At 22.9% G+C, this 16701-nt stretch overlaps 3 protein-coding genes across 3 annotated transcripts; 1 reads left to right on the plus strand and 2 right to left on the minus strand.

Moving 5' to 3' along the window:
- Positions 1-1809: 1809 nt before the first annotated feature.
- LOC128965916 (acetylcholinesterase-like) lies at positions 1810-3869 on the minus strand. The gene is made up of 3 exons (XM_054312693.1): positions 2232-3869; positions 2002-2177; positions 1810-1934 (listed from the first exon to the last, which is right to left on the minus strand). Exons 1-3 carry the CDS (start codon positions 3848-3850, stop codon positions 1810-1812), a joined length of 1920 nt encoding a protein of 639 aa, XP_054168668.1. The 5' UTR covers positions 3851-3869.
- Positions 3870-11400: 7531 nt separating this feature from the next.
- Positions 11401-14244, minus strand: LOC128965764 (myb-like protein X). The gene is made up of 3 exons (XM_054312528.1): positions 14192-14244; positions 13357-13407; positions 11401-13297 (listed from the first exon to the last, which is right to left on the minus strand). The coding sequence occupies exons 2-3, from the start codon at positions 13396-13398 to the stop codon at positions 11516-11518; spliced, it is 1824 nt and encodes a 607-aa protein (XP_054168503.1). The 5' UTR covers positions 13399-13407; positions 14192-14244; the 3' UTR covers positions 11401-11515.
- Positions 14245-14712: 468 nt separating this feature from the next.
- On the plus strand, positions 14713-15822 carry LOC128965917 (GATA zinc finger domain-containing protein 14-like). Its single transcript, XM_054312694.1, has 3 exons — positions 14713-14782; positions 14856-14881; positions 14950-15822. Exons 1-3 carry the CDS (start codon positions 14734-14736, stop codon positions 15820-15822), a joined length of 948 nt encoding a protein of 315 aa, XP_054168669.1. The 5' UTR covers positions 14713-14733.
- Positions 15823-16701: the final 879 nt, after the last annotated feature.

Below are 16701 nucleotides of genomic sequence, written 5' to 3' on the forward strand. Positions count from 1 at the left end.
ACATTAAATGTAGTACCAAATTATTCGTTATATTAGCACTAATAACTATCAAAGTTTTACTTAAATGTTATTTTATTATTATTAATCCTTTTATTATTTAACCATAAATTACAAACTAACAAAACCATTTAAATTAAGGTCTGTTAGCTTATAGACATTTAAGACAATAACTTTGTTAGTTATTATGTAATAGTAGTACAATTGCTTTGATAACAAATTTCTTACAATAAAAATGAAAATGTTTGGCAATATTAACGTTATTTAGCTTAAAGGCAATCAAATTTCTTTGATAACACAACCAAAAGTATAGATTGATTTTTAAATGATTTTTTGTTTGTTATTACATTATTGAAAATTGAGAGTATTTTTTAATTAAGTTTGTCGAGAGAGTCGACATTTAAATATAATTGTTTGTCTTGAGATGTCTATTAATTTGACACAATATTTAGCAAATTCTTCATAAAATCAAAAAGCCAGCCAACCATAGCTCATAACCATAGATAATACAATACTTTATAACAAATTTAACGATAAAATAGACCTATCATTTGCCTATTTTATATTATTGTAATACTTGTACTGTATTTTAAATTAATATTTTTACATAGATTTACAAATAATAATAGATTATTTATTTAAAATTATAGTTGATAAATTTTAAATGTCGTTTAATTTTAATATAATATTAAGTTTAAAAATTTTATTTTGTCATAAAATTCTGCTTTTTTGTAATTTTTAATTACTATTTATAAATATAATAAATTCATTCACAAATACGTCAAATAAACAACTTCACAAAAATAGTTTTATCATGATAGTTTGTTATATTACAGATAATTTATGATTATTTTTTGGCAAATAATATAAATCTGGGACAACATTTAATTATTGTGTTCAAATAATTATTGAATTTTAGAATAAAAAATAATAAAATTATTTTTAAAAGGAATGTTAATATTGTTGATTAAAAATTTGACTAAAATTAATTAAAAAAATACCTATTTAAACTAACTTTACTTACATTAATAACTTAACGTTTAAATAAGATTAGTAACATAATAGCACAGAAAACAAGTTTACATAGTTTCTGAGTATTTAATCTCAATCATCTATTTAAAGTATTTTCAATAATAATACTTTATATTATTTTTATTATTGTTGACACTTTTAATGAATGAGTTTAATTATAATTTATAAATGCTCAATAGCTATATAAGCTTTGATAAAATTAAAATATTTAAACATAACTATTAAAATAAGAAATGTATCACTGTTATTTGGATATTTATATTAAAATTTGAGATATTTGAATATTTAATACCTACGGTGCCTTTAAATCACATTTTTGATGCAATCGATTAAATTATATCAAAATATATTTATCTTAACTATACTGTAGTTAAAGATTTGCATCTATGGATGACTTTGCTAACAAATAAAAATATCAATATTTAAATACAATATAAAATAAAATTAATTATAATAGTAGATACCTTTAGAAAGCATAAAATAACCAATGGTTGGTTAAATGTAACTCTTGAAATTTAGTGGAGAATTACGTAAAAATATAACAATTTTTATTTTATTACAAATTAACTATAATATTATTAATGTTAATAAAGATTTCAACTGAATCTTTATAAATTAAATTCGGATTTCATTATATTTATTAAAAACAACCATTTGGTGGATGACATACCAAATATTGATTACAATTGCTTACACCAGACTTTATGAATGTTTTTATCGGATTTCACTACATAAGAGGCACTAATAAATTGAAATCAGTTGAAAGTCTCTTCAAAAAAATCATATCAATTGACAAATGATAGCAACGACTACTATATTCGTTGAAATCAATAATTGAAGGCTTCTTTGAGTTATAGAACTACTTGAATGTGAATTAGTGGGACAAGGATTTGCTGTTTCGGTTGCTATAAATAAAAGTAAAACTAAAACTAGTAATTATTTAGTAAAATAAATTAAAAGTTTATTAATTACGGGTGTCTTTCATGAGTTGAGGCAAATATTTGAGCCAAAAGGCACACTGCTTTGTTCGCGGGCCCCGACCTATCTCTGTACTGTTCAATGATAATGTCAAATATTCTTTACCATATGCCGTATGTAAAGGCCAGTATGTTTGAGACCACTGACCATCAATTGATGTGCTTGGATTGCTAAACAATTTGACAAATATGTTTAAAATGACAAATATATTATAGTTTATTTACCCTGTTTTAGCAAAGTTGGCCCAATAGGTCATTATTCGTTGACTGAGCCGCTTCTCCTCCGGTGTAAAGTCTAGTCTTGGATTGAGTGGCTCTCCAAAGACAAAACTGATTTCTTCTCCATGTATTGTTCCCATCCATTTAGGCCATGGATTTTGAGATGAACGGTGTGTATAATAATACATATAAACATCATTACCGGCGGCGGAATAGCGATTGGCTAATTCATTGACATGACACGTGAAGTGATAGTCACCAACCATTTTGTCGATGGCATCTCTATTCTTGATGGGATCATCCGGATTGAGCCAATCAGTGTATTCAAAAATGATGGCCTCCTGACCCACTTTATTCACGTATGGATTCAATTCTTTTACTGATGTTATAAAGTCTTCTCGTGTAAGATATACATCTTCAACCAATTTGAACAAATCAGTTAAATAATAGATTATAAAATAAGTTCCCTCTTCTGTATTACTTCCCAACAAAAGTTTTGTTTTTTTAAAATCTTTGTTAGCCAAAGATACTTCTGGTAATTCGTCAAGAAATGTACCATCAATTACGGGAACAAATGGAAATTCGACAACTCCTAAGCCTCCGGGTTGATTGCTGACCAGTTCCCAGGGATCAGTATTTCTTAAACAATCAATTACTGCATCAATATTTTTGGGATCGTGAGGACATCCAACTGCTTCAGCAAGTCTTAAACCTCTTAATGACATCTCTTTGTGACTGAGAAGACCCCAGGGAACAGTTGGGGCTCCACTTTGAAGAATAGCCTGATTGAATAAATGTCGACTCAATGGAGATATTAAATGAAGTGAAATACTAGTGGCACCGGCACTCTCACCAAACAGAGTAATATTATCGGGATTTCCTCCAAAATGTTGTATATTATCTTTAACCCATTGAAGTGCCATAATTTGGTCAAATATTCCTGCATTTCCCGGAGCTTCAGACCTAGAATTGTCAAAGAATAAGAACCCAAGATTTGCAACTCTATAGTTGATGGACACAACTATGATCTGTTGTTCTGCAGCTAAAACTCTTCCATCATATATATCCAATGAAACGGAACCACTAAAGAAACATCCGCCGTATATCCATACCATAACAGCTGCGTTTTTAGGCCGCGGTCGGGGAACCCATACAGACAAATACAGACAGTCTTCGCTCAATTTGGTGTTTGCATTCCAAATGGTTGTTCCGGCAAAGTCTTCACCAAAAGTGGTGTCATTTAACTGAAAACAAGAATTTGGTCTTTGAGTTGCATTATAAATCTCATTCCACGAGTCTATAGGTTTCGGGTGTTTGAATCGATTTTTTCCGATCGGGGGCTTTGCATAGGGAATGCCCAGAAAGGCATCCACTTTCTTGCCGGTGAACGTGTCAATTGTCATACCTCTGACAACACCTTTATTAGTCTTAACTAAGAGATTGTCATCGTCTCCATTAGCATAATAACCGGTACTTGTCTTAAATGAGAAACTCTTGGTGTGGACCAACTCAACAAAAATCAGTAATAAAATGACATTCATTAATGGTAAACATGAAGACCTGTATTGTACCGATTGCCTCTTCTTTATGTGGCTTTTGTTTAAATCAATTAATTGTAATATCATTTCCTGAATAACAATGCAATTGACTTAAAATACTCTTTTGTATAATTTGTTGCAAAAAAAGTCACTTTTAATTAATAAAAAGTATCGGAAAACATTAAATATTTATCAATTAATATGTCTCCTAAAGGGATCCATTGAAGAAGTACTTCATTTATTTATTTATTTTTTGTAAAACAATCAATTTCTGCATAAAAAATAGTAAATTAGTGTTAATTGATAAAATCAATAAAAATTTTATCAGCATTTAAAAGATATCAAATTTAATTTAAATTTCTATAACAATAAAAAAATAACTTTTAACTTATAACAAATATAACATTATATGTATTGAAAATTATTTAATAAACTAAGAATTTAATGACATGAGAACAAACAGATGCTATACATGTTTAATGTCATCAATATATAGTACAGTATATACAATATATTACTGTAAATTGGATTTTCTATATTATAGACTATAGTCTCGAATGCTTTTAATAATTAATCTTTACTTTTATATAAAATAGTTTCTTTAGCATTGGATCTATTGATTTCTAATAAAATCAACATAAGTAAGCATTTATACAAAATTGCAATGTCTATACTGTATACTAAAGATAACTAAAATAAATATATAATAAAATATAATATAATGAAAAATATTTAAAATTTATGTAATAATTGAATCAAGTTCACGTTTGATAAGACAATTTAAATATATTCATTTTTACTAAAACTTGAGAATATTATATTTATATAACAATTGTGCATTTACATTAAATAAGATTAAAATATAAATAATTAATATATTTTTTTTATTTTTAATAATTTACAAATTTTTCAATAAGAATATTCTAGCTTTTAGTGTATATATATATATGTATTTAGTTAAGTATTTTTTATAAAAACTGTTTGTATGTGTGTGTGGTTTCAATTGTTTATATATCAGTTGCGGTTTGTCTTTGAATTTTAACTAAAAACACTGTATTTAATTTAGCAGTATTTATAGCACTAATACTATAGAATATAGAGTATAAACAATACACTGCAAACTGTGGTCTTAAATATTGATTGATTTCTAAATCTATTGTTTTATAATAAAAAAATAATCCAAGAAATAGATACAGAATTTATATCATAGTAAAGACAACTACTAAAAAATGCAGTTATAGTACAATATATTAATTTTTATGAATCTAATTCATATTATATAATATTAAGCTATTATATGAATAAAGTATTTTGTTTTTAGGAAATATCAATAATATTGATTCACTATAATTGATTTAATTATATAATAATAGCTAATTTACCAAATTAACAGATGTTTGAGATATAATTTATTTCAGAAAGATATATAAAAAACGTTAACAAAAATAAGTTAAGCGTTGGTTATTATCCTAAAAATGTTCACAAACGAGGACTTTATATAATATATATTACTGTATAACTTATATACTGTACAATATTATATACATTATTAAAGAGCATAAATTGTATTCACAAACTACAGACTATTGTGCAAAATAATTGTGTTAAGGCTTAGACTAAATAATATGAAGTAATATTGTTAGCAATAATTTAATACATTTAAGATCAACAATGGCTTTAAGTCACATATACTTAAACGTATTACTTAAGTATTGGTGTATCGATCACTTCAACTTAATATTATTTGACTTACATTTCATTTAATTTATTCAATTATATCTGACATTATATAATAAATAATTTGTTACACAGAAAACGCTTTAAATTTTTAAAAATTATAATTAGATTTTTTAGTTATTCATACAAAATAAAATTATTACTTAGAAACTTGGCAATTTGGATATATTATAATGATTATACTATTTAATCATATAACTTTAATAATACTATATATATATATAAAGAGAAAGTTTAAACTATTTTCGACATAAATTACTGAAAAATATACATTTGATTTATCTCTCATATGATATACTGTATTATATTAACTAAACAATGTCCATAATTTTCAAGATCTCAATTAGGATCCATAAATTAAATTCTATAAATTCTGGAATACTGTAAATTCAATTATATGTAAATTATAAATTCCATTATTAAAAAATATAAGTTATTAGTTAATAAATAATTAACATTTTATTAGTATGTGAGTAAAATATCTATTAATTATATTAATTTGTAATTACTGTACTTTATTAACTGTATTTTAAACTTTATTTTAATGTATCGCTTTAATAATTGACTAAGTATAATCAAGTATTAATCAAATTTATTTTATCTATTTTATTTAACAAATTTAATAATCAACTAATGGTAATTTAACAATAGGCTATAATTAATAGCATTTAATTAACATTTTTAACATTTTGGACAATTCAAGTGTATATATTCTGAAGTTTCATTTGTGATTAGTATTGCATTTATGATTAATGTATATATAGTGTAGTCATATAAAGAGGTAGTTTTATATAAAATCTTATAATAATTAATAAATTTGATTTTTTAATACAATTAATGCTATAGCGTTGTGTGTATTAATTGTCTAAACTATTTCTACATATGTCTCTCTCTCTGTACATTATACTAATAACAATGAAAATTTGATCTCTATTTTGATTGGTTGATGAAATGTTTGTCAATTACCAATTGTCAACAATTCTAATACTTAGTATAAGTCTAAGTCTAATGTATTATTTTTAAACACTTTGGAGATATAATTGTTTGCAATTATTAACTTTAATATCGCATACAATTCAGTTAATAACAACTTTTATTAGTTATATTCAATAAATTAGTAATAACACCGGTCTGTAAGCACTGGATTATGAAATATCTGTAAAACTAAAAATTTTAATAATTAATTATGAAATTTATATTTTACAATATTTGTTGTTTTTATAGTAATAGAATAACTAATCTATTTAAATGTATATATAAGTTATATATATATAAAGTTATAAATAAATAAACACCTGCTTCTATTGCATAATAGGTTTTAATAATATTAGCAAAGATAATAAATGTATCCAAAGTGTTAAGTAATAGGAATTTTATATACAGTATTTAAATTTTAACATTACTAGTGTTAAGTAATAGAAGTTTTCTTAAAAAATAATCGAAAATTTCAAGATTTTTTTCCTAAATATTCACACTATAAAATAATATTATGATAAATATTTTTACTAATTTAAAAAGTGATTATTAAATTGCTTATATTATTATAAAATTTACTAAAAACTTTGAATGCTTTAAATACAATATTTTTGTCAAATTAGTATACAAAAAACAGACATAAGCAATATGTGACAAATTGGTTACAAGTTGTAATTTATAAGCATATTATAATTTAAATTATTATATTATATAAACCAAAATTGTATATAATATTATATTTGATTTAATAATTAAAAAGAATATTTCGTAGTACAGTATAATAAAATTACATCACATTTAATAAGCATAAAATTATTAAAACTTGTATACTATTAAACATAATTGACAAATTACATCCTATATTGTATTTACAACTCTAATAACATTATAACGAAAATTTTATATAATATTTGATATATTAATAGGAAATTTCAATTTAAATATGATTTTAATAAATGATGTAAATTTGCTTTTGTAAACTACAATATAATTAAAGCAATACATCAATAAAAATGAAATAAATATGAAAATTAGATTGACTAACAAATATTATACACATAATATAAGTTTAATATAAAATACTATTCTTAATATTTAATGTTATTAAATAAATAATAAATTGTATTTATTTAATAACTCAGAGTTAAGCAAGAGAATAGGGGGAATACATTTTACCCCCTCTTAAAACAAGATCTTTCGATTTTATCCCAATTGTTTCAAAACAAAATAAAGATAAATGATTTTCAAAATATTTGCATATTTACAAAAATTAAAATTTCACAAAATAATTTTTATTTAATTTTTAAATTATTTGAATTAAATTATTACATAAAAATTAATGTTAATACTGTAATAAAAACTTGAAGAGATAAATAATTATTTTGATAATAATTATAGTAAATTTTGAGAAAATTTTGAAAAATTGCTCTTACAATACAATCAGGGTTGTGAAAGAGAGTAGGAGTAAAACAGTTATTAAGTATTGTTTAAATTTACTTAAATTTTTGCAAAAATTGTCGTTTAAAAATGCAATAAAAATTGTTGGCCCCCACCCTATACCTCAAGATTTTTTAGATTTTTATCATACAATAGAAACCGATACTCCACTCAATATCTACAAAACTTTTTCTAAACTTTTGTTATTTTATTCAACTCCAATACATCCCTAGAATCAAAAACATTGCTAAAGCCTTTTATAAATATAATTAACAAAAATTATAATTAGACACTTTTTTGATAATTAATTGATAAAAATAAAGTTCATATCTAAATTTTAATAATTGTTATTATTTATATGATTTATTGCATCATTTATTACAGTTATATAGTAAATATCTTACATAATAGTTTATAAAATATTAGTTTAAAATAAAATACTGTAAGTTATAAAATGGTTACTAATAGTTATATACAATTAAATAATACTGTAACATAAAATAATACAGTTTAAATTAAATACACGTATAAATGTATTTACTAATATTATAATAAAAATATGCATATTTGCTTAAATGTTATGCATTTGCCAAATGTTTGTTATAACGGAAATTGTCTAAATTAGTTAATAAAAAAGTATTCATTTCATAAAATTCAAAACAAATTTAATTCGTTCCTAATATTATATTTAAATATTAGTGAACTATATTTTTGTAAACAGTAAACATTGTTATTAAAAAATATATTATTATATTTACAATCTATTTAAATTTTTAATAAAAAACACAAATAGTTTGTAAAATAAGCAAAAAGTTATTACTGTAAAAATGATTTTATTTATAAATATATTATAGATTTAGATAGTTATGAATTATGACTTTTGATTAAAAATTTGAATGCAAAATAAATTATCAATACTACAAGTTTTGTGCTTTTATAGCATTGATAACTATTTTTTTTTTTTTGTATATAAACCAAAATATATTAAAATCTTTTAAAGCTATTTCCTTAGAAAAGCAAAATTTTATAAATATATTTTTGGCTAACTGTGCCAAATGGGCCGCTAGTCTGATAACTCTTTTAATAATAGACTACAATGTATTGAAAATTTCAATATACAGTTTATTGAATAAAATAAACTAATATTTTGTTTTTGAATGCAATAAAAAAGATTTTCCCTTTAAATTATTTCTTATCAAATATTAAATCTGAAATATATAATAATACAAATATTTTATTAGAATTGTTGATTATTATCACATTTAATCAAATATTGATTATGAAAACACTTGAAAACTGCAATAATACTGTATTTGCAATCAAATCTAAAATAATTTTATTGTATCAGTATTTGTATATACAGTATATTTATAATTTAAATGCAGTTATATAATTATTATTTTTACATATATATATTTGTGTAATAAACAATTTTATTTATGAACTAAAACTTAAAAATAGAGTATAATGTATTAATATTCACTATTTAAAAATATTATTGAGAAATTCTATATTATTTATAAAATACAAATATTTTGTATATAATAATTTATAATTAAGTAAATATAATTAATTTTGCTCATCTAATAGTTTAATTCTGTAAATATTATTTGTATTCATAATTAATTATAGATAGTATTATATAAACATTCAATAATAAAGTGTTATATAATAATCAATAAATTTATCTGTAAATAATATGTGTAAGTAATCTCAAAATCAATCAAAACATAATATTATATATTTTTATTAAACATATTTTTCATATAATGTTTATTTTAATAGATTTTGCAATTATATAAAATGTTGCAAATTTGCAATTATTGTTTTGTTATAAATGTATTTATAAAAATTTAATTTAAATTAAAAATCTTATTGCAATTTTGCAAAAAATCAATATAAATATCCTTACCATCAAAATTGTTTTCCAAGTGATGAAAATCAAATTTAATTAATATATATTGAGTAAACTGTTTTTAAATATCAAGATTTAATCAACAAAATATAATTAATTATTTAAACTTAAATATTCAAATGCAATGAAAATGATGCTAACTATAGGCATATGCATCAAAACAATATACAAAAATTAAATTAATTGTATATTGAATTTGAAATAAATTTATACAAATGCTTGACATATATGTATGTAATTCTAATATTTTTTGAGTTAATAATCACCAAATAGTGTCATTTGAATACAGTTTTTGAGTGTCAATGAAATGCATTGCAATGACTATAGAGTTATATATAATAAATACACTGATTTGTGACAATTGAGGCAATACTGCGGTCGCATTCACTCTAAAGGATTTGCTGTCAAAGACATTGATCGGCGAAGAAGAGACACAAGAGTAAGAGCCAACTCAACATCACATATGACCACATCATCTCATGCGCACAGTTATCATAGTTATCATAGTTATCATAGTTATCATAGTTATCACAGTTACCACTGTTATCACAAAAAACCTATTATTGATTCACATACACGTCATTCAAAAAGTTTAGAGCTTAGTCTAAACTAAATGCAACATTTTAACAATGACAATGTACTACAAAGTAAAACCAATCTTTAACTTTACAATATCAACAATTAAGTTGGTCACTCTAGTTATTAATTTAATTTTCTCATAAATTTAGTAAATGTTTAAATATTCCATGATTTTAACTTTATTTTTAAAAATGGATAAAAGTTAAAAAAATATTATTTATAGCAAAAAATTGTTTACAAATTTGTGATAAAAATAAATGTTAATTTTATAAATAATAAATTTTCAATAAAATCGATATACTCATTAAGATACAAGTTAAGTGAATTAATAAAAAATATTTTTTATCTTATAAATCATAATATCTTGATGTAAATATATTGTAAGCAATAAGATACTTTACAACTACTATATAAAATAGCAAACAACTTTATTTAAAAAATTAATAAATAAATTATGATAAATTTTGCAGATTTTTTACAAGCATTTCAATTAAATATTTAAATAATCAATATTAACTATATATATATTATAAGTTTAACATTTCTACTTATATTCTGGAGGATTTTATCATTTTTTTTATTAAAGTATTAAATAATTATGGTATCTTACTTTATACAAATATGAAATATCTCTGACTATATTTTATAGTCGATAACTTTTAATAAAAAAAATTACTTAATGACTAAATTTACTATATATTTTATTGTCAGAAATATTTTAATGTTTTTATTTTTAACATAACTCTAAACTTTTTGAATGACCGATATAAGCTTTCATTTCATAAGTTCAATAGCTTTTATATTTATATTAAGTATATCTATAGTATTACCAATAAATTTAAAATTATAATTAAAACTAAAATTATTTATTTATTATAACAACTGTTATCTTAACATATTTAAGAATAATTCAATTTACATTATCATCAAATTATAAAAATTGTTTGTAATTTATTAAAATAATACAATACTTTGTGTATATGATTACAGAATATAATATTAGGAGTGTATAAAAGTGAAAAATTCTTTTAAAAATTAGTAAAAAAATAGAAATGTTTCGATAAGTGTTTAAAAGGCATAGTATATCACATCAATTCATTTTTATGTAATTATTTAGGAGTTGAATGCGAGTTAAAATCTGATGAAAATGAGTTCAAAGAAAATGCAGAAACAGAATCAACCAATGGTTCACTACTTGTATCAACATTGGACAGGTAGTCATCAATTTGAATTGTATTGATTTTAAAACCGGCTTTTTTAAACACATCTTTCCAAAAGGCATTCCTATCTCTGAACGGATGACACCAACTAATAGTAGATCCGTTTGAATCTATTTCTGATTCTTTCTTATTATTTGAAGTCAAGTCAAAAGAATTTTCATTTACTGTGTTTTCAATATTTCGGTTACAAAATTGTGACAAAATCTCAAGCGATGGTGAAGATGGCAATGAAGTGTTTATAACTCTCAATGTTTTAAAACTTAAAGAATTAGAAGAGGAGTCGGAATCGAGTGTAAAACTATCGATATTTTGGTCGCCATTTAGTAATTGTTTGTGAGAACTGATTTCAGTATTAAATTTATTGTCATTTAGTTTATCTTTTGTATCGTTTAATTCGTTAACTAATTTAGAGTCAAACACTATATCATTAGTGTTGTTATCAATTGGTTTCTTTTGGTTTACCGCTAAATGTTTATTAGAATGTCGACCAACTTTTTGATCGATTAGTTCTTTTAAATGATTGATCCGAAGCAGAAGTGGATCAGATATAATATCTGGAGTTTCTTCGAGTGTTAATTCGCGCAAAGAGTTTAATTCGGTATCAATTATCGATATGTTAGGACTATTGTCACCAGAGTCTACATTATTCAATGGATTAGTTAACAAAGTATTCTTATATAACTCAGTCAAAGCTAAAGCAGCTTTATTTGTGGCCATTTTGTAATTTTTGGGAACAGATAAATAAGTTGTCGAATCTGTTAATTCATCGACACTATCGACATCTGAACTGCTTTCGTTTTGCTTATTATCTTCACTATCGGATTGAATTATAACATCTTTTTCATCCATTATCTTCAAAGAACTCGTATTAATGGCAACATTTCGAAACACTTTTTTATTTCTTTGTTCTTTGACTGCCATTCGATGTTTTTTTAATTTTTCATATAATTTAATAGCGATTTCTTGTGGATAGTCCTCCTCAGTGTTAACATTATTTTGTGATTTATTTGCAAAGTCTTCAATAATATTAACGGACTTCAAGGCATTGTTGTCTTCTGAAGAAATAATAAAGTCATTTAAATAACTGTTTGAAAAACTAGAATAAAGAAGTTTGTGTTTAGGTATCAATTTTTTCGGCCAAAACAATCTTTCGGTAGTTTTTTCAATCGATTCCTCTGAATGACTCAATTGTTGTCTCTTTTCAATTACATCTTTAATAACTTTTTCAGACTTTTGTAAACTTTCCAATTGATGCAAAATATCGATATCTTTTTCGTCAATGTTTTGCTTATACAATGAACTCTTCATTAATTGTTTTCTTCTTAAAAGTTGTTTATGTTTTTCGAGTTGTTTTTCATTTTGTTTAGCAATCGTTTCATTCAAGAATGTCTTTAATGAATTGACTGATCTCTTCATAACCATCTCTTGTCGTCTCTTTTCAAACTCTTTCTCTTCGCTCTCATGTTTGGTCACAAGTTGTGCCCATTTGTGAGCCGAACCCCTCTCTGAAGTAATCAGTTTGTATTCATCCTTCAAATGTCTTAATTGTCTATTAATAGCTTCAATCTCTTTATTTTGCGACTCAAGTATCTGTTGATTGCTTTTCTTGACCATCAAATGTCGCCATTTCTTGACACGTCTTTGACTTAAATCGCTAAAGTGTTGTCTCGTCTGTTAGTATATTATTAAAATATAAGATAAACCCAATCAAAGTGATAATTAACTCATACCTTAACCAAACGTTTTGCTGAAGAGATGGTCGACTCAGACATTGTAGTCGTCTTTTAAATGAAAGTAAAAATCAGAGAAAACTCATAACAAATGCAAACAATAAACACTTAAAACAGTCATTCATTCAAATATATTGTAAACAAAGTTAGGCTTTCTTTCAAAACAACACTATTTTTCTGTTATTTCTCTGTATTTATGTTTAATTTACTGTATATTGAAAACAATGATTTGAATTCAATGTTAGTCTCATATTATACTGTATTTAATATTTAATTTAATTAATAGTTTAATCATTAGAATCACTAATCATATAAATGAATTAAAATTTAACCAAAATATCCAATTAAATCAAAATAAATAAATTATTACTTAATATTCAGTTACTTTTAAATCAATGAAATTATTTCAAAATCACATTTGGCTTAAATGTGTATTACGTTATAGACAGCAAAAAAGTATTGTTTTTTATGCAGTTATATGGAATATGTTTGGGTGGGTGGGGGTGGGGGTGGGGATGGGTTTTCAATTTACTAAATAATTTTCTACTGGCTGTCTATAACATAGATTTGTTTCAATTTAACTAATATTTGTAAAATTTAGTTATTACAGTAATTTTATTAATTAATATAATATTTAATAATATGAATTCAATTATAACTTATTATGAAATACAGTACATTATCTACACAATGTATTTTTGAATATTTCTAAACAATAGCAATTTGTTAATATTTTTAATTTTTAATAAAAAGGTGACAAATTATTTAAAACTAAATTTTAATTATAAATATATGATATATAAATTATATATAAATTATTAAACTTATAAATTACTGTATTATATGTGCTTTTATTGTTGTAACGGAAATTGATTGCACACCCGTCCGGACTTTACTCTTTCATTGTCATCCAAATAACTATTTATCTTTTATTTTAAAAAAAATTAGCAAGGCAACCCTAGTTTGTTTAATATAGCAAAATTATTTACAAAATTAAAATAATTTTTTGTGTAAAACTTTGTTTACAATAATATAAAATATAAATATTGTAACACTAAACACAATTAAATACAATATTGTAAAAATATTACAATATATTCAATACTTTAAAGGTTTACGATTTATATATATTTAAAAATTTTATTACAAAATTTATGAATTATTTTAATTTGAAAATATAGCATAATTTTTACATAAAATAATATGATTTATAATAATATTAATAATAATAATAAAATTTATAATATTTAATTTAAAATTAATTAAAGCACACGTACAATACATATAATACATTTACTGTATATATATTTAACAAATATGTCTTATTTTAATATTATTAATAAATATCATGTTATAAATATTTGTACATTAATTATTATGTTGACATTTAAATTTTTGACACAATTTAGTTTTATTTGCATAAATTGTAAGTTTATTTGTATCATTTAAATATATTATTTAATAAAATATTTTATATTTTTGATTTACATTAAATTAAGATTATAGCATAACTTCACAACAAAATGTAATTATTTTTTAAATACAATTAATAAATTGATAAATAAAATAAAAACTTTAATTATGATAAATAAGGTGAACACCGATGCCTTAATAAAACAATTGTTTGGAAAGACATCCGAAGGACACAATAGCTATGCGTTTGTATTAAATCCTGTTTTAGCCGACAAACCACAGCTATCAGAGTCTAACATAGATTCTGATGATTATTATTCACAACAATTGGAGGCACAACTCAAATGGATTAATCATCAAAAACTATCTGATCTTCAAAATTCATCCATTGCTGAGAATACCACCGATGACACACATCTCGAACAATACATACAAAAATTAGAAGACAATGTCAATGTCAAAGAAGAACCAAATCAACAACAATTGAGTGAAAACATTACTTTTCAAAACAATAGCAATTATAGTAATGATAACAAACTTATAAATAAAGACAATAAGTTAGATATAAATAGTGATCAACAAGTTTTGCCAAATAATGCAGATTATAGTCAATTTAATAGTGATATCGATACAAGTCTTATTAAAAAAACTAAAAGCCCAGTCATATCACAATCATTGGCCAAAAGTAATGCCAATTATAGAAATGAATTAATTGAAAATAATAATAACCAACAAAATGCTATCAAAGATAGTAACGAATCTAATATCTATAAATTTAATACAATAAAAAACAATAATTATTTTAAACAAAACAATAATATGGATCAAAGTTTGGTACCAAAACTGAGCAGTCAATGGATACGTATTCCCGGCAAAAATATTGAGCAAAGAGTTATAGAGTTGTCGCCCGACAGCTATGCCGTTCCCAATGGTTTTCATGCCATCGGTTCTAAAGAGTTCTTTGAAAAAGAAGAGGTTATAACTGAACGAATGCAACCAATTATTGCCGAACAAAGGGTTATTGATTTACCGGACAATACTTATGTCGGATAAAATAATTTATTTCTCACAATATTATAGTATTTTAACTAAATTTTTAAATATTTTACTGTCAATAATTGAAAACTTTTATATAGAATTAATAAAATTAAAATAATTTAAAAATTAAAAAATCATTAAATGAGACACACTTTAACAGTTAATAAAAAATAATTTTATTTATCAATAGATCATCTTAAACAAGCAATAGAGACAAAATGTTTTTAATTTTAGTTTTGATAAAATTTTAAATTAAAAATATTTTTATGTGTTAATAGCATAGATTGAATTGTGATTAATAAGTTATTAATTAAGATTTGCGGTTTCACTCAATATTGACTATTTTTTAACAATAGTTATTATATTATATTATTTTCTTTAACTTTAAATAATGTTAAAAGTTTAAGTGTATTTTTGTTAAAATTATAGCTATTTTAAAGTACAGTATTATACAGAAATAGTAAAATAGTAAAATAATAACAATAATAAAATATTTATGAAGTAACTATAGATTAAAAATTTAATTAAAATAAACAAAAAATATTTTATTAAATTAATTATGAAATAGATATAAAAATATCAATAATTTGAGTAATTTATATCATAAAGAAAATCTCTTAAAAGATTTTGCGTCTCTTTATCCAAAACTTGAGAGTAGACACCAAAATGAATCTTATTTAAGATATTAATGACTTTACATTTAAGCGAAAACTCTTGTTGAGACACTTCTTCATTTGATTTTTCGTTCATATTTTTAATATAAGTAATCATTTGTTTTGTCATTTCGATGGTCTTTTTAGTCATTGTTTTGTTGATAATATCGATACCAATAAAAATAGAAATAAAATCAATTAAATCTTCATTTAAAGTCATGTTATTATTATCAGCGAATTT

Source organism: Oppia nitens, unplaced genomic scaffold (assembly GCF_028296485.1).
Source record: "Oppia nitens isolate AA-2021 unplaced genomic scaffold, nextdenovo-longstitch-racon4-pilon3 scaffold18_pilon_pilon_pilon, whole genome shotgun sequence".
Lineage (NCBI taxonomy): Eukaryota > Metazoa > Arthropoda > Arachnida > Sarcoptiformes > Oppiidae > Oppia > Oppia nitens.

Excerpts from the sequence above, each read along its gene's own strand:
- LOC128965764 (XM_054312528.1), bottom strand. The coding sequence starts at position 13,398 with ATGTCTGAGTCGACCATCTCTTCAGCAAAACGTTTGGTTAAG. Across the intron at positions 13,298-13,356 it reads CAGCAAAACGTTTGGTTAAG|ACGAGACAACACTTTAGCGA; the intron begins GTATGAGTTAAT and ends ATATACTAACAG.
- LOC128965916 (XM_054312693.1), bottom strand. The coding sequence starts at position 3,850 with ATGATATTACAATTAATTGATTTAAACAAAAGCCACATAAAGAAGAGG. Across the intron at positions 2,178-2,231 it reads GCCAACTTTGCTAAAACAGG|CAATCCAAGCACATCAATTG; the intron begins GTAAATAAACTA and ends CAAATTGTTTAG. Across the intron at positions 1,935-2,001 it reads TCAACTCATGAAAGACACCC|CAACCGAAACAGCAAATCCT; the intron begins GTAATTAATAAA and ends TTTTATTTATAG.
- LOC128965917 (XM_054312694.1), top strand. The coding sequence starts at position 14,734 with ATGTTGACATTTAAATTTTTGACACAATTTAGTTTTATTTGCATAAAT. Across the intron at positions 14,783-14,855 it reads TAGTTTTATTTGCATAAATT|ATTATAGCATAACTTCACAA; the intron begins GTAAGTTTATTT and ends CATTAAATTAAG. Across the intron at positions 14,882-14,949 it reads GCATAACTTCACAACAAAAT|GTGAACACCGATGCCTTAAT; the intron begins GTAATTATTTTT and ends ATGATAAATAAG.